The 24,948-nt window shown below is 53.4% G+C and overlaps 2 protein-coding genes across 2 annotated transcripts in view; one reads left to right on the top strand and one right to left on the bottom strand.

The window, feature by feature from the left end:
* The window catches only part of LOC122389264 (E3 ubiquitin-protein ligase HUWE1-like), a 51,620-nt gene extending 44,419 nt beyond the window's left edge, over positions 1 to 7,201 (top strand). Inside the window, exons 44-53 of the mRNA XM_043381123.1 lie at positions 30 to 194; positions 729 to 864; positions 1,323 to 1,458; positions 1,719 to 2,748; positions 3,156 to 3,355; positions 3,551 to 3,924; positions 4,296 to 5,279; positions 5,616 to 5,980; positions 6,306 to 6,496; positions 6,709 to 7,201. Coding sequence (XP_043237058.1) covers positions 30 to 194; positions 729 to 864; positions 1,323 to 1,458; positions 1,719 to 2,748; positions 3,156 to 3,355; positions 3,551 to 3,924; positions 4,296 to 5,279; positions 5,616 to 5,980; positions 6,306 to 6,496; positions 6,709 to 6,811 — 3,684 coding nt within the window. The 3' untranslated portion in view covers positions 6,812 to 7,201. The remainder of the gene's footprint in view (positions 1 to 29; positions 195 to 728; positions 865 to 1,322; positions 1,459 to 1,718; positions 2,749 to 3,155; positions 3,356 to 3,550; positions 3,925 to 4,295; positions 5,280 to 5,615; positions 5,981 to 6,305; positions 6,497 to 6,708) is intronic.
* Positions 7,202 to 7,279: 78 nt separating this feature from the next.
* On the bottom strand, positions 7,280 to 24,691 carry LOC122389261 (glycine dehydrogenase (decarboxylating), mitochondrial-like). Its single transcript, XM_043381121.1, has 16 exons — positions 23,943 to 24,691; positions 23,425 to 23,503; positions 23,094 to 23,229; positions 22,772 to 22,936; positions 20,709 to 20,934; positions 20,241 to 20,437; positions 19,328 to 19,475; positions 18,718 to 18,912; positions 18,168 to 18,437; positions 17,667 to 17,851; positions 17,098 to 17,299; positions 16,100 to 16,362; positions 13,861 to 14,005; positions 13,323 to 13,530; positions 12,942 to 13,049; positions 7,280 to 8,231 (listed from the first exon to the last, which is right to left on the bottom strand). Exons 1-16 carry the CDS (start codon positions 24,132 to 24,134, stop codon positions 7,936 to 7,938), a joined length of 3,015 nt encoding a protein of 1,004 aa, XP_043237056.1. The 5' UTR covers positions 24,135 to 24,691; the 3' UTR covers positions 7,280 to 7,935.
* Positions 24,692 to 24,948: the final 257 nt, after the last annotated feature.

Raw genomic sequence — 24,948 nt, 5'->3', positions numbered from 1 at the left:
TCCTCCCTCTGTCCGCTCTTCCCTGCCAGGTGAGCCCCGAGTTTCTGGAGGCGCTGCCGCCGGCCATTCAGGAGGAGGTGCTGGCCCAGCAGCGGATGGAGCAGCAGCGAGCGGCGGCTGCCAGCGCACTGCCTGAGGACCCGGTGGACCCGGGAGACTTTCTTCAGACGCTGCCGCCGCCACTGCGACAGACGGTGAGACACGGCGCGGCAGGGACGGGGTAGGGGTGATTGAAAGGCTTTACTGCAGGACGGTAAAGCCACAAAATTTGAATGGTAGCCGTAGCTTTTAGCACCAGTACATATCGACACCTTTTTTTTAAACCCCACATCTGTTCTCCGGTGAATTTCCGGGAAGCACGAAAGACCTCTTTTTAGAAGTGTCCAATCGTCCGATCCTGATCAAATTTGTGTGTTCGTAAGCTTGCTCTGGCATTACTTGATCTGCCAAGACGGACAAACTTGAGAAAAATCGAGTGACTGTACCTTTTTTGAAGGTTTCTAAACAACTTGTTTGAACTTCACGGGAGAACAAATGTGGGGTTTAAAAAAAGTGTCGATATATGAGTCCGGCAGCCGGGTGCTTGGGGTGAACTATTCGATAAATTGCGCGACTCAACTAACGTTGTTGACACATTTTTACCTTTCATCTTCACTCTCGCTCATGTACCATATTGACTGATTTGCTTCTTGTGAGACTGCCGACTTACGCGTTCGCTGTGTGTTCAGATTCTGGCGGACTTGGAGGACAGCCAGCTCGGAGTACTGCCGCCCAGTATGGCTGAGGAAGCGCAGACGCTGCGCCGAGAGTGGGAGGCGCGCAACCGGCAGCACCCGTACGAGCCCATCGACTACTCTGTTCGCTGTGAGTACCTCCCGACCCTCCCTCCCTCCGTCCGTCCCTCCCTCCAACTGGCAGGACCCCGTACCAGCCCATCGACTACTCTGTTCGCTGTAAGTACCTCCCGACGGCCCTCAGCTCTCACCCTGAAGGCGTTCTGCCTGTAGTGTATTGTGCTGTTGTCTCAGCTCCTTTGTTTGATTACTGCCGACCAGCGCCCCATCTTCCCGCCCCGTTTTAACCGTGTTTTCTATGACCCCACAGCGCGGCTGAACCAGCGTTATGCCTACCACCTTTCGTCCTGTTCCTCCACCCCCACACCCACCCCCACCCCCCACCCTACACACACTGACACTCTGCCTCTGATTTCCCACAGCGCGGCTGAACCAGCGGTATGCCTTCCACCTGTCGTCCAGTATGCCGCTGTGAGCTGCCCCCCCCTCCCCCCCCCCCACACACACTGACACTCTCGTTTCCCACAGCGCGGCTGAACCAGCGGTATGCGTTCCACCTGTCGTCCAGTATGCCGCTGCCGGGCATGCGGCCCTCCGGCTGGCGCACGCTCGCCTCGGGCGGCGGCGCCGGCTCGCGCGCCGATTCGTCGGCTCACCTCATTCGGTCAGTGCTCACTGCCCACCTGCTTTTACTGCGGAGGCTTTGAACTTCCTCTAGTCGTTTAAGTTATTGAGTTCAAGACCGACAGAGGGCAAGCGTCATGACAGATGGCTTGTGTACATCTTAATTGTTTTGCAAACATATTTTACATTTTCTTTTGATTCGAGTGATCGGTTTTCTTTACGGACGCGGTGTTAGTGACATGATGCCTAATATCATGACTCCCCGCTTTGTTATCTAATCGCCATGTCTCTATTTTTCAGCCTTCGCGGCCGCCAGTTGTTGGACCAGGAGTCCATTACCTGCCTTCTAGTGTTACTGTTCCTCGATGAGCCCAAGCTGCAGACGTCCCGACTGCACCGGGTGCTGCGCAACCTCTCCTACCACTGTCACACGCGCGAGTGGGTGGTCAAGGCGCTGCTCTCCATGCTTGACCGCAGCGACGCCAGCCAGTCGGCGCCGGCGGCGGCGCTGCCGGCCGCGGCCCCGGCCACCCCTCCGGCGGCCGGCCGGCAGGCCAAGCGGCGCCAGCTGACCTCCACACCAGAGGTGGTGGACGTGGTGGGCGTGACGCCGCAGCGCGAGCCGGCCGCCACCGGCGCCGCGGCGCCCAGCTGGCTCAACATCAGCATGGACGCGGCGCTGGGCTGCCGCGCCAACGTCTTCCAGCTGCACCGCAGCGGCCCGGCCACGCCCGTCGGCGGCGCCGTCAAACGGCTGGAGCGCGCCACACACATGACCGTGCACCCGCAGGCGGCGTCCGTGGTCTGCCGGCACGCCCTCGACGCGCTCATCTCTCTGGCCAAGAGTTTCCCGAGCAACTTCCTGCCGGCGGCGCGTCCCGAGCGGCCCGAGCGGCGGCCGGCCGGCTGGCGGCACGCCGATCTCTGGGAGCTGCTGCTGAAACTGGACGCCCAGGCCGGCCGCGCCTCCAAGGGCAAGAGCCTGGCGCGAACGCACAGCGGCCAGGCAGCCGACGGTGACGACGCGTCCCCGCCGGCCGGGCTGGCCGCCTCCGCGTTCGGCCACCTGCTGGGCATGCTGGACCACCCTGTGATAAAGAAGTCGTCCCAGCTAACAGACCTGCTGCTGCGGCTGCTAAGCTTCATGTCGGCGGGCGTGCGTGACCTGGCCGACCGGCCCGAACAGCTGGGCGACCTGTCCCAGATGGAGCCGCTGCTGGGCCGCGCCGTGCGCGTGCTCACCAGCAAATCGTGCTCTGAGGAGGGCATGGACGACGCCACCAAGCTGCTGGTGCACATCTCCAGCGGGCCGCCCCAGATCAGCAACATGGTGAGTGGTGTGTCGCTCGGCCTCGCTCTTTGCCGAATGGGAGTCATGTGGGCTTCGGCGCTTGACCCCCATGACTTGTTTTTGTAATGCCTGTCTTGTTTTGTGTTTATTCCTTACTGAGTTCATGGCTGGCTAAAACGCTTCAGTAAGATTGTGTTATTCGCTTGATCACAAAGTTCCAACGAGATATAACTGATTGCTGTAAATTTCAGTCGTTACAGTCGTTACCACCGGCTATGTTTGTAAGAATTGGTAGGTATGTGCCGATAAGTAATGACCAACCAACGTAGTTTGGTGGCTGACCAATCACCAAAGGTAGTCCGCGCGCCCTTCAGACCCACTTATATTTGTGGTCGACCCCACACTAGACTCACACTTACTAACATCCGTCTCTCTTCGCCCACCAGGTGATGGATCTCCTCCTGGAGGGCGCCCGCACGCTGGGCCGTACCGTTTGTGAGCACATCGAGCGGCTACGGGGCGAGCTGGACACGACGTGTCCGTGGCTCGAGGCAATCGCCGAGGAGCCCACGGACCTGGAGCTGGCTGCGGCCACTTCCGAGCCGCGGACGGCGGAGAGGATGGACCACGGCGTCATACAGAATCGGTCAGTGATGCGGGGCAGCGTTCGAGTATGTTGGGGGGGGGATGTCGATATTTGACCGAGTTCTGGCGAGAGTTTAGGTGGGAGTAGATGCTGGAATCTGATGACTGATGAGTACTATAAAGTGAGCGCTGTCATGAACGGAGATTCATGAACGTGCACCGAGAGCCGATTGTGACGGTTCCGTTTCACCGGCAGCTACACCAGCGAAAACATCGTCATCAACCCATCGAAGCGACTCAAGTCTTCGGCTGTGGAGCTGCGCCTGCCTTCCATGAACGCGCTCACCAGCAAGGGCTCATCGCAGCAGTTCTTCTTGCGCATCCTCAAAGTGATCATCCAGCTGCGCAACTCAGCCGCCGCCAAGGCCGGGAAGCCGGTGACGGCGGCTGGCGGCGCGCCGAGGGCGGCCGCTGCCGAGTCGACTGAGGCGGTAGCCGGCACGGCCAGTCAGAGTCACAGTGACGTGGCCGTGGCCAGTGAGGGGGCGGCCGAGTCGGAGCCGGCAGCCGACGGCGGCTCCGAGAGCACCGTCAGCGAGGCCAGTCCCAACGCCATGGAGGTCGACACCGGTGAGTAAAGAGCGGGGCTGGTGGGGAGGGAAGGGGGACGTGGGGACTGGCTGAATGGCGTGATAATGAAGCGGGAATGGTATAATTTCAGCTGATTTGAGTAGCTCATACGGATTTAAGGATAGATCGGTACTTGGTAGATATGGATCTGTGGCCGGTTCTCCTTGTTATCAGAGTCAGATCTTTCAATTACAATTATGGTGAACAATTATGGCTAATTATGGCTAATTATAACAATTAATTACAATTATATTGAACAATTATGGCTTGGGACTAGTAATGCTGCCATCATCATCTAAATTGCATCTTTGTTACAATTTAGAGTGGCGTTTGTATTATTCCACGTTGTTAATGGCTTATGTTCTCTCCAGGTGCGACGGCTGGCGCCGCCGCTGCGTCCACGGCCGCTGAGGACGACGGAGATCCGGAGCCGGAAGCGGAGCCGGAGCCGGAGCCGCTGCCGGCGCTGAGCCGGCTGCTGGAGCTGCCGCAGCTCTGGGAGACGCTGAGCCAGTGTCTGCGTGCCCTGGAGCACACGCCCGACCAGCATGCCGTGCTGATCCTGCAGCCGGCCGTCGAGGCGTTCTTCCTGGTGCACGCCGCCGCCGAGGAGCACACCAAGCGGCAGCCGCAGACGCGCCAGGAGCAGCTGGCGCACATCGCCGACTCGCAGCCGCTGTCGCCGCTGCCGTCCAGCTCCTCGGAGCTGCAGGCCAGCGCCAAACGAGACGAGGACGACGACACGCGCAAGTTTGTCCAGTTTGCCGAGCAGCACCGCACCGTGCTGAACCAGATCCTGCGCCAGAGCGGCACCCACCTCTCGGACGGACCCTTCTCCGTACTGGTCAACCACACGCGCGTGCTCGACTTCGACATCAAACGGCGCTTCTTCCGCACGGAGCTGGAGCGACTGGACGAGGGCCTGCGCCGCGAGGACCTGGCCGTGCACGTGCGGCGCGCGCACGTGTTCGAGGACTCGTACCGCGAACTGCACCGACGCACTCCCGAGGAGTGGAAGAACCGGTTCTACATCGTGTTCGAGGGCGAGGAGGGCCAGGATGCCGGCGGCCTGCTGCGCGAGTGGTACATCATCATCTCGAGGGACATCTTCAACCCGATGTACGCGTTGTTCTGCACGTCTCCCGGTGACAGGGTGACCTACATGATCCATCACATGTCGCACTGCAACTCGAACCACCTCAGCTACTTCAAGTTCGTCGGCCGGGTGATCGCCAAGGCCATCTACGACAACAAGCTGCTCGACTGCTACTTCACCAGGTCGTTCTACAAGCACATCCTGGGCATCTCGGTCAAGTACACCGACATGGAGGCCGAGGATTACGAGTTCTACAAAGGTGAGTTTGACGCTAATGGCATCCGGTTCTTAACGCACCTCTAACTCAACTTATGCAAAGGGTTGATAGAAAGGAAGGATAAATCCAGTCGATAGCATTAGTTGCAGGTAGCATTAGTTGCATGCTGATAGTTTTCGGGATCTCGAGTCTTTCATAGAATAGATGTAACAGTGCGTAATTTTCAATAGCTATCGCAGTTAATGCCGGGTTTTCGTTGTTCAATATTCCAGCTTTACGGCAGGAATATTGAATTCGTGAAGGATATTTGTGAGTCTCATTGTACTTTGTCCATCCAGCACCGTTTCCTGTTCTGACGTACCACCATCTCGTTCGCAGGTCTGGTGTACCTGATCGAGAACGACATCTCCGAGCTGGGCTACGACCTGACGTTCAGCACCGACGTCCAGGAGTTTGGCGTCAACGAGGTGCGCGACCTGAAGCCGCGCGGCCGCCACATCAAGGTGACTGAGGAGAATAAGATGGAGTACGTGCGGCTGGTGTGCCAGATGAAGATGACTGGCGCCATCCAGAAGCAGCTCAAGGCGTTCCTGGAGGGCTTCTACGACATCATCCCCAAGCACCTGATCTCGGTGTTCAACGAACAGGAGCTGGAGCTGCTGGTGTCGGGCCTGCCGACCATCGACCTGGACGACCTCAAGGCCAACACCGAGTACCACAAGTACCAGCCCAACTCACTGCAGGTCCGTGACGGGAGGCCAGGACAGCTTGGCTCTGTTCTCACCAATGTGTATCGCTATCAGACCTCTGTCATGTGCCGCTGGGCGTATTGTAAATTTGAAGATGAAATTTTCGTTTTATTATGCGTGCATGATGTGGATGATCGTTTTGTTGTGCACAGGGTTGTGTCTTGTGTCCCCAGATGAGCAATGCGGAAAAAGTAGCACACTGATAATGCCAGTAAGCAAAGCATGGTTTTGGGCTCGAGACTGGTTCCGCTTTACCGAACGAAGAGACGATCATAATATGTGTGACCCTCTGACCCGCTGACATGCTGCTCTCCCACAGATCCAGTGGTTCTGGCTGGCGCTGCGCTCCTTCTCAAACGAGGACCGCGCCAAGTTCATCCAGTTTGTGACGGGCACATCGCGCGTGCCGCTGCAGGGCTTCGCCGAGCTTCAGGGCATGAACGGCGCGCAAAAGTTCCAGATTCACCGGGACGACCGGTCTACCGACCGACTGCCGTCCGCGCATACATGGTGAGGCGGCGATCGGGCCGGGCTGGGGAAGCTGGATTCAATGGACCAGCATTCGGATAGTACAGTATACAGGATTCACAGCTGTATGTGGCAAAACTCATGGCTTGATTCGGATAGTACAGTATACAGGATTCACAGCTGTATGTGGCAAAACTCATGGCTTGGATGCTCACTGATGTTAGCCGCTCACTGCCTGTTTTCTGCTGTTTCAGCTTCAACCAGCTGGACCTGCCAGCGTTCGAAACGTATGACAAGCTGCGCGAAAACCTTCTGAAGGCCGTCCAGGAGTGCTCGGAGGGATTCGGCTTCGCCTGAGCCGGCGCCGTCGACACCCGTCCAGCCGAGCGGGGCGGGACACCGCGGGCGGCCGGCCGACCCGCGGCCGAATCCAGTGGTATTTTTGTTGGGCTGCCGGGCGCCGAGCGCAGTGTGCGCCAGTGCAGGGGGCTGCGGAGCGCGCCGGTGGCTGACTGGCCGGAGGGGGCCGGACCGGGCCGCTGGGCCGTCCCAGTCTCTCAGTGAACTGCGCCCGGGCCAGCGCAGCGGCGCCGCCGTCGGCCGACGACCGTCTCCGCCTCTTTGTGTGAGGCGAGGGGCTTTCAGTGTAAACGTCGAATGGACCGTAGAACGAGGTATGTACCATCACTTGTGCGCCGCGCGACTGTATCAAATTGTGGTTATATTAATAAAGTTCCCATTGATTTAGACCGTGCGTTTGAGGTGATGCTCGAGGTGATGCTCAAGTTGAGTCGGTCCTTGGTGGCGCCTGCTTCGAGCGTGGACCGTCAGATGAATGTTGTATTGAAGCACTGTTACAGCTCACAAGTCATGGTACACAATATGATAAACAGAAGCGACCTCGGAAACAGAAGCACGCCGATAGCGGTTCACCCCCGACCGGCCGACACGAAAGACCCGCGTGCTGGGTCGGCCATGACCCACTGACACGCGTCACTCGACTGGACGAAATAAACAATCGACTCTGATCGCGTCGCAGCGGTATGACGGTTATATAAGACACAGAGCGCAGCGAACTGTAACACCACTCATACAAAACCCAGGGCACCTCGTTTTCGGTGGGGTCATATGAAAAGTCTGAAGATACGTCTCTGCATTAATTTCAGATCAGTCCATTGCACATCGTCCCGTAGTTCATTCAGAACTAACACCACAAAAAATATCCGCCGCGCACATATCCCTCGATCGTACCCTCATACCTTCAAGCATATTTTGAAACAGTCTGTAAGTCAAAGACTTTGCCCGTCGCACGTCTCATTGGCCATTTCAACATCAATATCAGACATCAGTATCAGAAAATCATATCGACGGTGCCAGACAGCAAGTTCAAAGTGCTCATCACTTCGCCGTCTTCCTTCGTCTCCCCACCATCTTCCCATCCCTTCCATCTTCCTGTCTCTCCCTCCGTCTCCTCTCCACCCTCAGCCGGCGGCACGGGCCGGCTCATCTCCCTCAAACGGCGAGTCGTACGCCTCCATGGGCGGGCACGTGCAGACCAGGTTACGGTCGCCGTAGATGTCATCAATGCGGGCCACTGTGGGCCACATCTTGTTGCCGGGCTGGACGAAAGGCGCTGGGAAGGCGGCCTGGCGGCGCGGGTAGGGTCGCGACCACTGGTCGTTGAGCACGGCCGCTTGGGTGTGTGGAGAGTGTTTGAGGGCGCTCTCGGCCGCCGGGATCCGGCCCTGCTCGATGTCGCGCAGCTCCTCACGGATGTCTGTCGGGGGGAGAGAGAGGAGTTTGTTAGGTACGTCACACATTGACATATGTTTGCCAGAAGGAGATGCTGGCAAACACCACAGCGATCAAGACGACCCAGGGAAGACAAGAAGCATTATCGATGGCACAATACGAGCAGAGAATTCTGCTCGTAGAATTCTTTCCATTCTACAAAAAGACGTCGCAAAGTAATGTCATTCGGGCTATCTAAAACGCAACGGCTACCTAAGTATTGAAATTACCGGCCCCAAGGGTGCAGAGCCACAGCTGGAGCCGGAGCCGGCATATTTTGCCCGGAACCGGAGCCGTGAAACAATATAGCCCGGAGCCGGAGCCGGACCCTGAGCCGTCAAAAAAGGGGGCGACACCGGCTCCTTTTTTGAAGAGGAAAAATTATTGACCTAGTTCCGTTTGACAGTTCAAGGCAGTAAAACATTGCGGTATTCAAAATATGAAAATAGCCTCGTTATGCAAATACAGAAGCAACGTGCGCCAATCACATCGTCTTTTTTCTTCCACCCGTATTTAATTGCATAGGGGATGTGCTGAGTATTGGAGCCGGAGCCGAAGCCGGAGCCGCCGGAGCCGGACCATTTTACTCGGAGCCGGAACCGGAGCCGGAGCCGCCAAGGCAGTTCACCCGGAGCCGGAGCCGGAGCCGGAGCCGATTTTTTTTCCGGAGCCGTCTGAAAATTCCACGGCTCCGCATCCCTGACCGGCCCTATGTCATATGTCATATGTCATATGGTTGACATGTCTCATAACTGTTGATGCTTTGCTATGGAATATTTTACCAGATAGATCACGGTGTACCAGACATGGGCTGCGCAGTTCAGAGCCGAAATCAAGCGAATCGCCAGTTATTTATAAACTAACCGAACTCCGAGAACTACTCTCAGTTCACTACGACCCTTGGCGCCCGACTGGGCGATGCGCTCGCGGCGATGAGGCCAAGTCTATTTATAAATGCATTGCATTTCACCGTTATAGGCAATATGCTTTGTAAATACACCTATCGCTCAATTCCATCTTCTCGACCCGCATTTGAAACATAAAATAGATTTCATTTTTAACCCGCGACCGCCTGGGGGGGGGTCGGATCCGACCCCCCCCCCTCCGTTTTTCCTGAATAACTCATGAACCGCTTACGCTATCTACTTGAAACTTGGCATACCTTCTCCCCCATCAATTTGACGTCCTCTGTGCAATTTTTAAGAAAAAATTCAATTTATTTTAAGATATATCGATTTTAGTGATGTAATTACCCAGTAAACATGCCGACGTCGGCCCGACGTCGGGCCGAGGCTCGGCCCGACGTCGGCCCAGCGTCGGATCAACCTCGGCCCGACATCGGCTGGACGTCGGATATGCCCGCATGTTCCGACGTCCAGCCGAAGTCCAGCCGACGTCGAACCGACGTCGGGCCGAGATCGTTTGCCGAGGTTGACGAGATCGTTTGTCGTTGGACCGACGGGGCCGACGTCGGCATGTTTATTGGGACAACGCGCCAAAAATATCAACCGGCGGCGGGATTCGAGCCCCCCAGTCGCCGACGTCGGCATGTTTACTGGGACAACACGCCAAAAGCATCATCCGGCGATGGGATTCGAACCCCGTGTCATTCGAATGCGAGGTTAGTGCGCTAACCACTACACCACGCAGCCAGCTAACGAATTTGGTTTGTTTTGTTGGCTTATGTCCTTTCGGTCTGACAAGACCATTTCAGAGCCGGAAGGATCATAGGATGGAGACATTGGTCTTCTTGGCGAGCACCCTGGGTCCAGTTCATATAGTCCCTGGTCGCATTGCTGTTACGTGACACTTATTGGAAAGGGCGACCCCACAATGGATTCATATAGCCACTCTTACACACCTGCACCAACGTTTCCCAAAGTGTCCCTTTGGTAAGTGGCACTTTGGCAAAGTGACACTTGCCGACTGGCCTTTCTATATGAACTGGGCCCGGCCCTGGTGAGTTGCCGGGGCTGAGCCTGACCAAAGGATAGGCCGAGCAGCCCCCAAGCACTCACCGCACCCGGCTACGGGCGAGCTCGGCTTACGGGCTCGCCCGACTGGCAAATGGGATAAAGTTTCCCGTCCAGTCCGGATCAGGGGGTTGCGGCGTGGAGGAAGATTTGAGTTTCCTGAGGATATTTTGAATACAGAAGCTCTTTATGAAACATGAAACATGTATTTTATATTATTTTAACGGTCAAAACAGCGGCCGATGTCGGTCCGACGTCGCCCCGACGTCGGCCCGACGTCGGCTGGACCTCAGCAATTGATCTCGGTCCGACGTCGGCCCGACGTCGGCTGGACCTCGGCTGGACGTCGGAACATGCGGGCATATCCGACATCCAGCCGACGTCGTGCCGAGGTTGGACCGACGTCGGGCCGACGTCGGCATGCTGATGCCGAGTTGCCGACGTCACCCCGACGTCGGGCCGACGTCGGCATGTTTACTGGGTACATGGCGTTTTCAGTCAAAAAATGGTAAATGTTTATAAAATCGCCAAAAATCGAGATTTCAAGCAAATTGCAAATTAAGGACATGAATAGACGCATCTCAACGAGTTCTTTAAAATGGCTGTCTCGGATTTTCCATAAAATGCGTTTTTACCCCTAAAAATTCAAAAAACTATATTTTTTTGGAAAACAGCTAATACAATCCAAAATTTTGGGAATTTCCAAAAAAAAAAACAGGAATATATGTTATAGACCTCTATTAGAACATTAGATGTCCCAAATTTCAACTTTCTATCTTGATTTTGGACCCCCAAATTGTAAAAAATAGCTCCAACATGCATAGGGCATGGTGACGTCATAAGCATTTTCGTGACTTAGAGGCACTTCTGAACATCGCATGTGAAAACAAATGGCACCACTAGATTCCTGGGACAAAGCTCGTCTAGAAAAGTGCATTTTTATGTCAAAAATAAAAAGTTCAAAAATTGACTTTTTCTTGGCCTCGTTTAGTTATGTATGGTATAAACGATTTTTTATGCTTTCAATGCACACTTATCACCAGCACAGTGACTTGGGGTCACGTATAACCACTACCATCGGATTCGGCGTGAAAAATAAGCCATAAAACATGTGTCGCACCGCGCACGCCCATGTAGCAGAAAGTGAAAACCGTGACCTTTCGTGACCTGACCTGACCTTGACCCGTACTTAGTATGACCCCTATACGCACATGGTACCTTCACTAGGCCTTTGGGGTCATTTTTGGTGAGTTTCGAGCAGCAGCTATTGATTCCGCTGTCCGTAAGCCTAAACCATGCAAAACCCCTGAATTTGACCTTTGACCTGACCTTGACCCGAAAGTTGACCTCAATCCCAAAATCTTAAGAGTGCTTTGGGAAGGTCTCGTAGAGACCTTTCGAACGACCATTGGTTCTCGAGATAACAGGGGGGGTCGGATCCAACCCCCCCCCCCCCCCCCAGGCTGCCGTGGGTACGGAAATAGCCCAGGCGGTGCCGGGTTAATATCATAAAGAGAAACTCAATGGTCCGGTAGCCCGCAGTAAAGTAAAAACAATTTTGCGGTAGCCCGGCAGCTGCTGTTCGTACACTATCCCGTCCCTAGATGGCAGCACGGACGGACGCCTGAAGGTATGCTGTACCGCACGGCAGCGTGAGCGCCTGGAGGTATGCTGTGTCGCAAGGCACCGAGCTCGCGCGATCGCCGAAAGAACGCGTTTATCGGCTTAGCTCTGGTGATATTTCAGCCCCCGTCGAAACGACTCATAACTTGAACGAAGCAGTTATCTCATCGTGTAAGTACGTCTATTTTAATTACTTATGCTATTGACGCAGCATGTGAGCGAAGTGACGTCACTGTCACGAGCGACCACCGCCGGCCCGGGCGGTGGGTGTGTCCTGACCGGCTGAATGTTGCTCTTGGAAATGGCCGTCGTTATGGTTTGGTCACGGTTTGGTGCAGCAGCCGACGACGAGCCACACCCCCGGGCAAACAGCTGGCGCTGGCAGCCTGCCAACCACCGGCGGAAAAATCGCGAGAAACTGGCCGCGACAGTGATGAAACTTAAGAGGTCTGGTGCACGAACTGACAAATTTACACACGAGAATCCCATGAGAGATATATGAAACATACGAATTTAATGGAAGGATAAACTTTGCGAATACCTGTGCGATACGTGACAAACGTTAGACTATCCGAAACTGTTGCGTCGTGGGGAAGTAATAGTATCACTTCTGGTCCTACCCGAGCTTGTTTATCTCGACTCGCCCCTGCGCAGGGATCGTTCTGTCGCGTCGCAAACACCAATGGCTCGTCGCCAGCCCACCTCATCACCGATCTACGTAGTACTCTGCCTTCTACGCTTTGGACGAGCAGTGCCAGTAATGTGTCAAACCACGCTTCCTATCGCAGTGCATGCCTTAGCACTTATTTACCGACTCAGTGTGTATAAACACAAACGTTTTTTATGACATTCGCCCGTTTGCGGTTACTTATTCACGTACGTCAATCGATCGACATATGGGTCACGCAATTAGGGAATCGGATGGCGGCCTGGCCGTACCGACCTTAGTTTCCGAATAACATTGTTTTTGCCGAGGTCGCCTTGGCAACAACAACGATCACCGATGAACGCTCACACAAAGGTGCCCTGTATTCGGTTGGTGCCAGCGGGGCTGTTTTGAGGTCGGGGCAGAGGGCAGGGGGCGGGAGAGAGTGACTCACATAGGAGGGCGTCGCAGAATCTGTCCAGCTCGTCCTTGTCCTCGGACTCTGTGGGCTCGATCATCAGGGAGCCGGTCACGGGCCACGACATGGTCGGCGCGTGGAACCCTGCAACGGAACATTCATGAGCGGTGACGGCGTGACGGTGTACGCTGTGACGGCTTTGTGGAGCTCAGGAGGACAAACGTGGCGCGCGGATGAAGGTCTTCTATTATTTACACGAAAAATATCGTTGTAAATTACGTAAAATGTATCGCCGTTAACCATCAAGAAAAGACTGATAAAAAGTAAAACATCTAAGCGCGCACCAGTCAATGCGCACCAATAATTGTTCAGCAACGATTCATCGTTGATTAATCTCTCGTCATTTGATTTACTGACCGTAGTCCTGTAGGCGCTTGGCGATGTCCACCACCTCGATGCCGGCCGACTTTTTGAACTCGCGGCAGTCGACGATGAACTCGTGGGCCACCATGCCGGTCGGCCCCGTGAACAAGATCTTGTAGTCGTTCTCCAGCCGCTTCTTCATGTAGTTTGCGTTCAGAATGGCGACCTGGGTGGCCTTCCGCAGACCCATGTAGCCCATCATCTGGAGGGCAGTGCGTCCGTCATTTTTCCGCTCTAGTGCGTCCAAGTTGGGCTGTGGTCAGTTCGGTGCGTTGACTTCTAGTAAATCAAGAACAACATTTATCTCTTAGCTAAGGAAGGCCGATATATCAAACATAGAACCGTTCATCTATTTTCGTTTGGTAATGTATAACTCAAGCGGGAGGGTGGATATCTTTTCTGCCTCTTGTTTTATCAATGCTGTTATGGACTGTAACCATTTATGTACAGTCATTCAAGTAAAACTGTTTCCGGTACTAATGGCCAAACCACATCTGTCAGTATTTCCTGGACAGGTTGCCGTCACCCTTACCTTGATATAGGCCCAGGAGATGGGTAGGATGAGGGCAGAGCCGTACGGCGCCGCCGACACCACGCCGAAACTCTGGGCGTACTTGACCCCGGCCATGGGGTCAACGACCGGGTGCGAGGGCAGGAACGGTGCCAGGTGCTCCTTCCTGGCAACACGGGGAGTATATTCAGACACGGCGACCTTGACTTGGCCCGACAACACCCCCCGACGAGCTGTAAATAACCTGGTAAACAGGAAAAGCTTGAACTGGAATGGCCCGGACGCGTATTCGCCAATTGTATTACACGAATCGGCCCATCAACTAGCGACATCTCTAGTGCGACGTCATAGCCATCCGCCGCGACAATGCATGCATTGAGGCTAGATTTGAGTTGGGACTTTTTTTGCAATTGTATATGGCTGTCAAACATGCGTGTGCCGCCGTAGCCGAGTGGTTAGAGTCTCGGTGTGATGGACGAAAGGTCGGTGGATCGAATCTTGCTTTAGCGGTTCTTTTCTCTTAAAAAGAAGTCGGTCGTAGGCGCGCATTTTTTGCCCCTACGTTCGCACACCAATATCGTACGCCCAAAAATCTCTGACAAGTATTCATCTGATTAAGAAATAAGTTGCAAAAGAACTGCAGTTGCAGTCTATACCTGAACTACCAATTTTGTTACGGCACTGTCGATATTCATCAAAGTAGGAAGAGCTATTATGAAAGTAACACACTCGAATGACAACGGATTCCTGATTTCATCGATCAGATAAGGCATGTATAGAGATAAATTGATGACAGCCCGCCGTGAGCATGCAACTTAACAACCAGTCCCAAGTTATCTTCATAAACGTCTAATATAAATCTTTTTGACTTTAACTAGATTCCAAGTAAGGGGACTTAGGTATCCCCCTGGCGGCTGAAATGTAAAAGTTATAGTTAGGGCATAGCTCCTATAGATGACGCTCTAACGGCTGGAAACTGATAATCTCTTCCCGTGATTACGCTAACAGCTATGCCGAACTTTTTTGTGCATGGTGATTCTTACACGAAAAGCTATCTAATAGCCTGCTTACCAGCGTGCGATTTTTACTTTCCATCTTAGTTTTCGCTACTTTTTTAGGTACTTTACCTTGCCAAGTGCCCACCTACTTTCAAAATGTCAGCGCCGCCCCTGTCAATGCTGCGTGCTAACACCCATTTGGCAGTGAGAAATATTGATCAATGAATGGCCATCGCCCAGCACCATTTGTCTTTCCATTGGCTACGTTCGCATAGTATGCACTATGCATTAGTGATGTCAATCACAGAAAATCAGAACACCGCTACCAAACCAAATACAAACAAAGACCATTGGAAAATACCGAAACCGAACCAATCGGTTGGACTGCAAATATCTATCTTATGCAACATATTCATTAGAAGAATGACTACGGCTGATTTCTTAGGTGCACGCCGTTGCAAATGTATAAAAAAAAACGCACAATGACAGATGACACGAAAATCGAAGTCGCCGAGTGGATTCGAACCACCTACCTCTGAATCTCAAGTCCGATACCCTAACCACTTCACCACGGCGACAACATGGTCCAGGTAGCTTAAATGTCATTAAGTTAGCTTCAATAGACGCCACCAAGGGTGAGGACCGAAAGTATGACGCCACGCTGACGTCACTCAGGAGGCACGCTATTGGTCGGCCGATTCGTGTAATACAATTGGCGAATACGCGGCCCGGACGGCTATCGATCGGCTGGGCTGGCTGCTGCACACTTGTTGCTGCCACAAGATCAGATGGTTCTATTATGCATATTGTGTCAATGTTGGACTAGTCCTAGTGCATAACTTATATTTCACCAAAATAAATATTAAATATCAGACTTCATCTTCGAATGATCATAACATGCGAGTATACGATGACAATGTACACTTTTAGACATCGGTCCCCATCATGAGTGGACCCATACCTCTAAGCTCACACAGTAATTGATCCCATACTTGACGCACTCCCACCCCGATGGGCCCCATGTCAGGCTCATCCCACTCACATTCCGATGGGTCCAATACCAGACCAAAATCAAATGCCCCCACTCACACTCCGATGGTTCCAATACCAGACCCATGAATGCCCCCACTCACATTCCAATGGGTCCCATTCCAGACCAAATGCCCCCACTCACACTCCGATGGACCCCATACCAGACCCAATGGCCAATGCCCCCACTCACACTCCGATGGGCCCATGCCGGGCTCAATAATTCCACTCACACTCCAATGGGTCCCATGCCGGGCCCGCCGCCGCCGTGGGGAATGCAGAACGTCTTGTGCAGGTTCAGATGGGAGACATCCGATCCGTAGTCGCCGGGCCGGCACAGGCCCACCTGGGCGTTCATGTTGGCACCGTCCAGGTACACCTGGCCGCCGTGCGCGTGTACGTCGGCGCACACCTCAGCGATCGACTCCTCGAATACGCCGTTAGTAGACGGGTAGGTGATCATCAGACAGGCCAGGTCGTCCTTGTGCTTATCGAACTGGGGACAGGCAGGGAAGGTGAGTTAGCGGGATGAGACCGAAACTGGACAGGGTTACAAATGTGTAGTGACGTCAGCAAGATGTTTTTAAAGTGGGTAGTGGGTACCCTGTAGTTTCAAGTTAAAGTGAAATAGCACCCTTTTGGCAACAATATGGGTACAAATTACGAAGATCGTTCTTTCCCGGCTACATCGGCTCATTGATACTGTGCATCTGTTACCAGGCAGCTGTTCTCGCTACTTCACCCCTCCCTGTCGCCAGGACCTAGGTGATCGATCACACCACCACCCCCTCTCTCCATTCCCCTGGCCACTCTGCCCCTGGTCACTCCACCTCTGACCGTTGGACATCGTTCGTACCACGTCTGTCAGGGTCCTTCGGCCACAGAGAGGTCCGGCCGAGGCGCCCGGTCCAAAAACAAACATCCCACCCCAGTGACACGGGCCAGACCAAGGTCACCGTTCGGATGGACAGGGAGCCAAACCAGGGCGTCCCTCGGGACAGTCGGTACCAGGACCGATCACTGCAGTGGCAGATCGAGGCGGGTTGAGCTAGGTAAATAGGTTACGCAAAGCCCGATATTTCGCAGTTGACTGGGACAAACTTTGCCGATGTTTACTCTTTGTTAGTAACTTTTGGATACCTACATAGGTTATTATTGCGGTTTGGTTTGTGTAATCTTGGATAAAAACGTAGCAATAATCCTCGACAGCTCATGTTCTCGGTTCACTCACCTTCGACTTCAGCTGGTTGAGGTCGACACTGCCGTCCTTCAGTACCTGGACGGCCTGCACCTTCATGCCGGCCATCTGCGCCGAGGCCGGATTGGTGCCATGCGCGGAGGTCGGGATCAGGCAGACGTTCCGGTGGCCCTCGCCCTTGGCCTTGAGGTAGGACATGATGGCCCGCAGGCCGGCGTACTCGCCCTGGGCGCCGCTGCAGAGCACACGCGCAGACGGTCAGTACACCACCTTCTAGTCCCATTGCTATTCTTCGGTAGTTGAGCTTCCTTCGTTATAAGTCTCAATTTTCAATGAGGGTACGATCTATCGTTTGACATTCGTATCAGTGGGAAAAACAGTAATTAAATACAATCGGGTAACTGCAGCCGGACACATTTCTCCAAGGAGCTGTTAAATTAACGTCATTTAACGAGGGTAACTGATTGATAGCAACGCAAAAACAGCGGGTCAATTTAATGTCGTACGTTAAATTGAAGACCATCAAACAGACTCAAATCATCACTGACTGAGCTCCGCTACATTTACCCGTTCCCCGTTCAGTTTATCCGTCCCGCACCCACCTGTTGGGCTGGAAGGAGATCTTATCGTAGCCGGTGATCTCGCACAGATCGTGCTCCAGCTCCTCGAACAGCTCCTTGTAGCCCTGCGCCTGCTCTTGAGGACAGAACGGGTGCAGCTCGGTGAAGTGAGGGAAGCTGCACGGCTGCATCTCTGTCGTGCTGTTCAGCTTCATCGTACACGAGCCCTGCAAGGCGACGGAAAGGGGAAAGGCATCAGACGGTCAGCGGTGGCACAATGTACGCATGTTCGCACTGGAAGAATTAAAAATTCTTATTAAATGCATCTTATCTAAACATGGGATGTTTGGGGCGTAAGCCGAGAGAGAGTTTCATTCGTTTTACTTTTTATGGGTGAAGCAAAAAGTAAGCACAATGTTTACGGTCCAAACGGCTTCCACTGATGTCGAAAGTTCACAAATTTATATCGCAACTATGTACTGTCTGAAATGAGTATTGTTGTCATTCACTATCGATCAAAACACACCCAGACCGCTCACTTACCAGTGGGATCATCGAGTGCACCAGGGACACGTCCTTGTTCTCGAGGCTCTTCATGTAGCGGACGATCTGCGTCTCCGACTGGTGCGCGCTGAAGACTGGGTGCTGCAGGTAGGTGGACGTGCGCCTGAACTCGGTGTCCATCAGACTCCCCTCGATGTGCTCGGTCTCCACCAGGGCAGCTACGTCGTCGGCCGTCTTGGACGACTCGAACACCCAGAGAAGGTCGTCTATGTCGTGGGCCTCCACCGTCTCGTCCATCGACAGGCCCACCTGATGAAGGGAGATAGGCGCGTATTTTGGCGACAGCGTCCGCAATATAAATGGGAAGTAATGTTTTATTCGTGCCGAAATAAGATTCATGAGCCAGAAAGCAGCGACTTACTTTCGACTTTTGAGTGATAACAGTTAGGGTGCCCACAGGCTGTCAATTAGGCCGTCAAAGTCAATCGTCAACCATCAAACATCAATTATGAGCTGTGCAAAGTGCATTTTCTAATCATTACATCGTAACCCTGCCTTCACGCTATATTTCGGTCGCCGTTTCACTTACACATCCATCATCGTAGTAGCGAAGGTTGATCTCCTTCTGGATGGCCCGCTCCCTGATCTCCTGGTGGGAGACCTTGGGTTTGATCTTCAGCGTGTCGTAGAACAGGGGGTTCAGAATCTCGTGGCCCTCGTCACGAAGGCCCTTGGCGAGGAGCAGCGTCGCGTTGTGAATTTTCTTTGAGATCTTCTCGATGCCCTGTGAAATGATAAAAAATGAGCACATGTGACATATAGCTTATAGTGTTATGTGTCACTTTGTATAAGCCTTTTTTGCAAAACGTCTAAGCCTTCAAGTGATTATAACAATGCATTTATATCATTATGTACGTTATTTGTTCGTACAAATAACCGGCTTTGCTTGGAAAACCGGTGCCTGGATACCATCTCCAGAGAATAAACACGTCAGTTAACACCCCCACCGCCCACCTTATTCACGACTTCTCACTTCTCAGCAACGTTGGATGTTGCCACCACTGCCGTTCAAAATAACGCTCCGTCTATTATGGCGTCTCCCACGCTCTCCCTCCCACCCTCCCCCTCCCTCCACCCTCTCTCTCTCTCTCTCTCTCTCTCTCCCCCTCTCCTCCCTTCGCTCCCTCTCCCTCTCTCACCGCCGGTCCGTGGTAGACGGCATACATGGCAGACATATTGGCCAGCAGCGCCTGTGCCGTGCAGATGTTGCTGGTCGCTTTGTCCCGCTTTATGTGCTGCTCCCGGGTCTGAAGGGCCAGACGGTAGGCTACCTTACCCTCGGCGTCCCTGTGGTGGAGAGGTTTGCGGGTTAGCAATACGGTTCACAATGCTGCAACAGCAATTAATACTCCCAATACCAAGCATGAGCCATTTACAGCGGAAGTTTTGAAAAGGCATCACTCCGACACGCCTCTTCAATGCATCAACCTCCAATATGGTTCAGCAAAATCAAGGAGCACGCCCAACGGTGCCCCGGTGTTCCCCTTCTGATATGGCAATACAAACAAAAATAAGCCGTTGTATAAGCAGATAGACTTGATTAAGACGAATTCAAGAAAACACCAGACACACAAAGCGACGTCCATGGTTTATCCAGGCGTCATTGATTCTAAGAGACCCGGTTCTTTCCGAAGCAGCCTGTACGGAGGACTCAGCAGTGCACTGCGGCGGACCTAAGGACATCACCGTTACATTATCCACGCGTGGTCAGCCGAGGCGTCTGTTTATGTTCTGCTGAGCAGACACAAACAAACCAAGGGGCCTGGTCAGTCGCCCGAGAGCTGGCCCCGCCCGGTGCGGTGTCCATTTTAACACCAGGCCCACGCGACTAATGGACTTAAAAAGTCGGGACACCATGCTCTGAGCTAACAGATATGGCGACATCTTGCGTGGTAGCCTTGATAAACTTCACATATCATTTTTGATCCAGCTTTCCCCTATTTTCTGGTGACCCTGACCTGACATAACCTCAGCGTCACTGACCTGCTGACCCCGCCCCCACTGACCAGATGACCCCGTCCCCACTGACCTGGTGACCCCGCCCCCACTGACCTGGTGACCCCGATCATCCTGCCGGGCATGTTGCGCACCAGGTGTGCCTGACACGCGAAGAAGCCGGCGTGGGGTCCTCCGTAGCCGGGGGGCACGCCGAGCCGCTGGCTGGTGCCCAGGGCGATGTCGACCCCGAACTCTCTCGGGGGCTTCAAAATGGCCAGTGCCATAAGGTCCGTGGCGCAGCACACCAGCGTCTGCGGCCGGGTCAAAGGTCAGGGTCATGTGATAAGTGAAAGGTCATAGGCGATACTAGATAAAAAGATCCGATAAGCGAAGGCCCATGCAATGAGGGCGTTATCCTTGGCGTTATCACAGGTTACATTTAGAAGAAAGATTATTCTGTTGAAATTCGCTTATTTAATTAACGTAATAGGGTGGCCTTATTCGACACGAAATTCAACCTAAGAAACCGTTTGTTATCACCTTCCCCTTCCCCACTCTGGCCAGTCTCGCTATATCACTCACCCCCGCTTCGTGTGCGCGCCTGACCAGCTCCGAGTGGTCCTCGATGGAGCCCTCTGTATCCGGATACTGGAACAGGATCCCGGTCACATCGCCGGCGCTCAGGTCCATAGAGGCCAGGTCGCCTACTTCAATGTGCAGACCCAGCGGCTGGCACCGGGTCTTCACCACGGCGATGGTCTGAGGGTGCAGCTTCTCGGAGACCAGCACTCTGCGCCGCTTGTTTACTCTGTGGACGATAGGATAGGTTTGTTCTACATCACTATCGACATTCTGCGTTACCGCGGTACTCGCACATGTTTTTTTTTTTGCTCGGTGAAACTCATGGGCCGTGGTGAAAATATTTTTTTTTTGTGATAAATCAAGAAGAAACTATAAGCGTTTCTGTATGCTAGTGCTTAAGAATAGCAATGCAACTGCTGTGCTGTAATGTAATGTGCTGCAATGTAACTGTAAATGTAGTTAACTGATCAGGCTAATTCGGTAACCGTGCGCGCTGTAACTTCCTCTCCACAGGTGTAGGTCAGGTAATCGGTCCACCTGCCAATGTCAGCTCAGCTGCCAACTAACTGAGCTGCTGACACAATGGAGACGGCGTGGCTGCCAACGGAGCCGGTGGAGACAAACAGCTGAGCGGGCCGGGACAAACAGCTGAGCGGGCCGGGACAAACAGCTGAGCGAGCCGAGACAAACAGCTGAGCGGGCCGAGACATACAGCTGAGAGAGCCGAGACAAACAGCTGAGCGGGCCGAGACAAACAGCCGATCTCATTATGACGTCGCCATCTCCAGTGCCTCTTCTCCACCATCTCTCAACTGGTGAAGTACGGCGTAAGTATGTGCTAAATCAGCCCAGACACATATATGTATGCAAGTACACTACAGTGAATTAACTTGAAGGTGGTTAATTGCGCTTGAGCCCCAGTGTTTGAGCCATTAACCCTATTCCTGGCGGGCTCCGCCGGGACAAGAAACTGGCGGGGGGGGGGGCCGATTCGGTCCCCCCCTGAGATCTCGAGAACGAAGCAAGATAGCGACAAGCGGTAAACGGCATCGGATACGCACGGCCAAGATCTACAATTTTTACAAAGGTCATTTTCAGGTCAGGTCAAAGATGACGTCACAGGGGTCGAAAAAGTCAAAATGGCGGCGCTAGATATGGAGAGAGTTTTTCTCGAATAACTTTCGAATTAGTCAAGATAGGAACAAACTAAGGGCATCATCGTGATCCTCTCGTCAATCCGCATCGAATGATATATATGTTGACCTCGAAAGGTCAAGGTCAAAGGTTGACCTCAGGTCACGTGACCTCGAGGTCATCATGTATATCATTCGATGCGTCTTGACGAGCTGAACACAATGAGACCATCCACGCGTCTGTATCTTGTTCCTGTACGGAGTTATTGGCCAAAAACCTTTGGTGACCTTTGATGACGTCACATGACCTCACAGCTGCCCAACAGCAAAACAGACCTCAAGGTAGTGAAGGTTGATCGTATATGAAGTCATGTATGGTATATGGGGCCATTCCGACCCGTTTTAGTGGTAAAAACAGGGAGTTGATTTTTCCCCCATTGACTTATAATGGGGAGGTCGCGAAATTGACCTGACCTTAGGTCACCGATATCAAAATTCCGAGATATACAAATTGCACATACTGGTACCCTAACTAAACCCTGAAGAGAAGAAATTGATCGGTCAAAAACTCTAGCTCTGGCGTGATTGCAAACTTTTCTGAGGTAGGGTCACCAAACCGCCTCTGGTGACCTGACCTGAGGTCAGATCAACTCAAAATTTTCAGACATGTTGCGTAGAAGCCTTTTAGGAAAAGTCAGAAAATTTGAGCTTCCTAGCTCAACGCGTTTGGGAGAAATAACCAAAAAATCTCAGGGGGGGCTCCTGAGGCCCCCCCCCGCCAGGAATAGGGTTAAGCGGCATTGTATTTTATCTTCAGTCCAGATCGACTGTGCCCAAATCTAATCGGCTACCATCGATCCCCAACCGCTTCTGTCCCCTTCCTCCAATAGCTCAGCGCCCACCCCACCCCTCCTCCCCCGAGCCGCCCACCTGAAGCACATGGCGATGGCCTCGGCGGCGGCGGTGCCTTCGTCCAGCAGCGAGGCGTTGGCCGTGCTCAGACCGGTCAGGTCGCTGACCATCGTCTGATAATTGAGAAGCGACTCGAGCCGGCCCTGCGCCACCTCCGGCTGGTAGGGCGTGTACTGCGTGGTCCTGAAGGAGTAGAACGGGTCAGACCGTACTGCAAGTCCGTATTCTCATTCCGCAAAACACGCAGTTCTATGCTGTTACCAACAGGAATGTGTGTTCATTGTCAAAGTTTTGGAATTAATTCAGGAAGCAACAGCTGAACAAATGGTTCGCTACTCACCAGCCGGGGTTTTCGAACATGTTGCGCATTATGGTGTGGGGCACGCGACAGTTGTGGTAGCCCATGCCGATGTATGAGCGCCAGATCTGATTCCGCTGCGCAATCTTCTGGATCCGCTCCAGCAGCTCGTGCTCACCTGAAATGGGCCGGGTCAGCGTCAGGTTAGGTCAGATCAGGTCAAGTTAAAATATGAGACAGTAAATATTCGAAAACGTAACTCCCATTCCACCTCGTCACTCATCAGGACAAAGCATACACGTTGCATATAATTAACGACAGTCGATCGATTAACTGCGATCTTAATCAGCGAGAATCGTCAGAAGGAACTCACTCTGGGGTTCTTCAATGTTGAGAGGATTTTTCAGCATAATATTCTGAGGTACGGTGTTCTTAATGAGCTCATCCAGTGTCTGCGAAGAACCATGAAAACGTTATCGTTATATGGAGCTCACGTCGGACAAAAACTGGTCATCACGAGGGCAAAGCTAACGGTTTAATTTCTAATAACGATTGATTTCTCTCATATAATATGTGCAAAAAATAAGATCTTTCACCGTCACAATAGCGAGGAGATGATAATCTTCAGCATCGACCAATAAACGGGAACCGGTTAAAATCGTTAAGAATTTAACCGGAATTGATCAATAAATTGAAGACAAAACGCATTATATCGAAAAAAACGTACGAAACATATGCATCCAGAGCTGTCAACATAAGGCACGCTTTAACCTTAGCATAATTCTGATCGGTAACAATCATTTTGTTTGCCATAAAAGAAAACAAGTGACCCCACATTCAAAACTTTAAAATTAAAAAAAAATGACCGACAGAAATATGTCGACACCGTACCTGGAATCCCAGCGAGTGGAGCATATCCCGCTGGTCGCCGTCCCGGGGGCCGATGTGACGCGCCTGGAAGTCGGGGTTCTTCGGTATAAACTTATCGGACGTTCCCGCGTGACCCACCGACATGGTTCGGCAGAGCTGCTGCAGGCGGCGCGGCCGGCGACGGGCCGCCACACGCACCCCGGCGGTCAGCATAGCTGCGGCAGCTCAGACGGGCCACAGTGAGCTGCGAGTCTAAACCCGCCTCTGGGAGCTGCGGCGCTCCTCTGAGCACCCCGTGAGTGACCGACGAGTCCTTCCGTCGGCGACAGTACGCACCCCCCGGCGGCCGGCGCGCGACTGCCGGCGGCGGTCGATGGTCGCCGGCGGCTCAAAACCGGTGCGAACCGCCCTGAGGCCACCGCCGGCCGCTGCCAGAGGCGTCACCAGACACCTGGGAGGGTCGGCTGCAGAGCACGAGTGGCACTGGCTCCTCTGAGCGCGCCCCTGACCTCAGTCGCTGCTGTTGACCTGGGCACGCCTCTGCTCTGAACCCGTCCGGTCCGGACCCCGGGTCCGGAAGGGCCTGACTGGGCGTCACGCCTTGGTCACGCCACACCACGCGGTGAGGTCTGGCAGCTGCGGAGGGGCCCCTGTAGACGTTGGACGATGACGTCATGAGTCTAAAACGGCTGCTAGGGCTTTGTTCGTCTCCGTGTGATCACGTCACATGCGCAGGCCGTCCAGAGTTGACCGAAAAGACTGTTACACCACTGTGAAAAATGGGCATAACCAGCTCGGTGTTGAACGCACATATTACTATAGTCTATTCTTATACTCCCGTTATACCCTGACAGCGACACCCACATTCCCTTAATTGAGCTGTCAACAGCCATAATTTGTTCAGAGGGCCTGTAAGTCGATTTGCGAGTTCATTGGCGAGTCATATTGTTTACGGTTGTGGCCCATCCGTCTATAAAACGGTGATGGTCCCCAGCCGGCGCGGCGCACGGGTCCGCTGGGAGAGGAA

This window comes from Amphibalanus amphitrite, unplaced genomic scaffold, assembly GCF_019059575.1.
Source record: "Amphibalanus amphitrite isolate SeventyFive unplaced genomic scaffold, NRLGWU_Aamphi_draft 000352F_arrow, whole genome shotgun sequence".
Taxonomy (NCBI): domain Eukaryota; kingdom Metazoa; phylum Arthropoda; class Thecostraca; order Balanomorpha; family Balanidae; genus Amphibalanus; species Amphibalanus amphitrite.
This window is presented reverse-complemented; position numbering and strand designations above follow the sequence as displayed.

What these genes read in the sequence shown, in the direction of transcription:
- LOC122389261 (XM_043381121.1), bottom strand. Translation starts at nt 24,134, where the DNA reads ATGCTGACCGCCGGGGTGCGTGTGGCGGCCCGTCGCCGGCCGCGCCGC. An exon ending in AGGATGATCGGGGTCACCAG is followed by an intron (nt 19,476 to 20,240) that starts GTCAGTGGGGGC and finishes TCTCCACCACAG; the next exon opens with GGACGCCGAGGGTAAGGTAG. An exon ending in TGCACTCGATGATCCCACTG is followed by an intron (nt 17,852 to 18,167) that starts GTAAGTGAGCGG and finishes GTCGCCTTGCAG; the next exon opens with GGCTCGTGTACGATGAAGCT.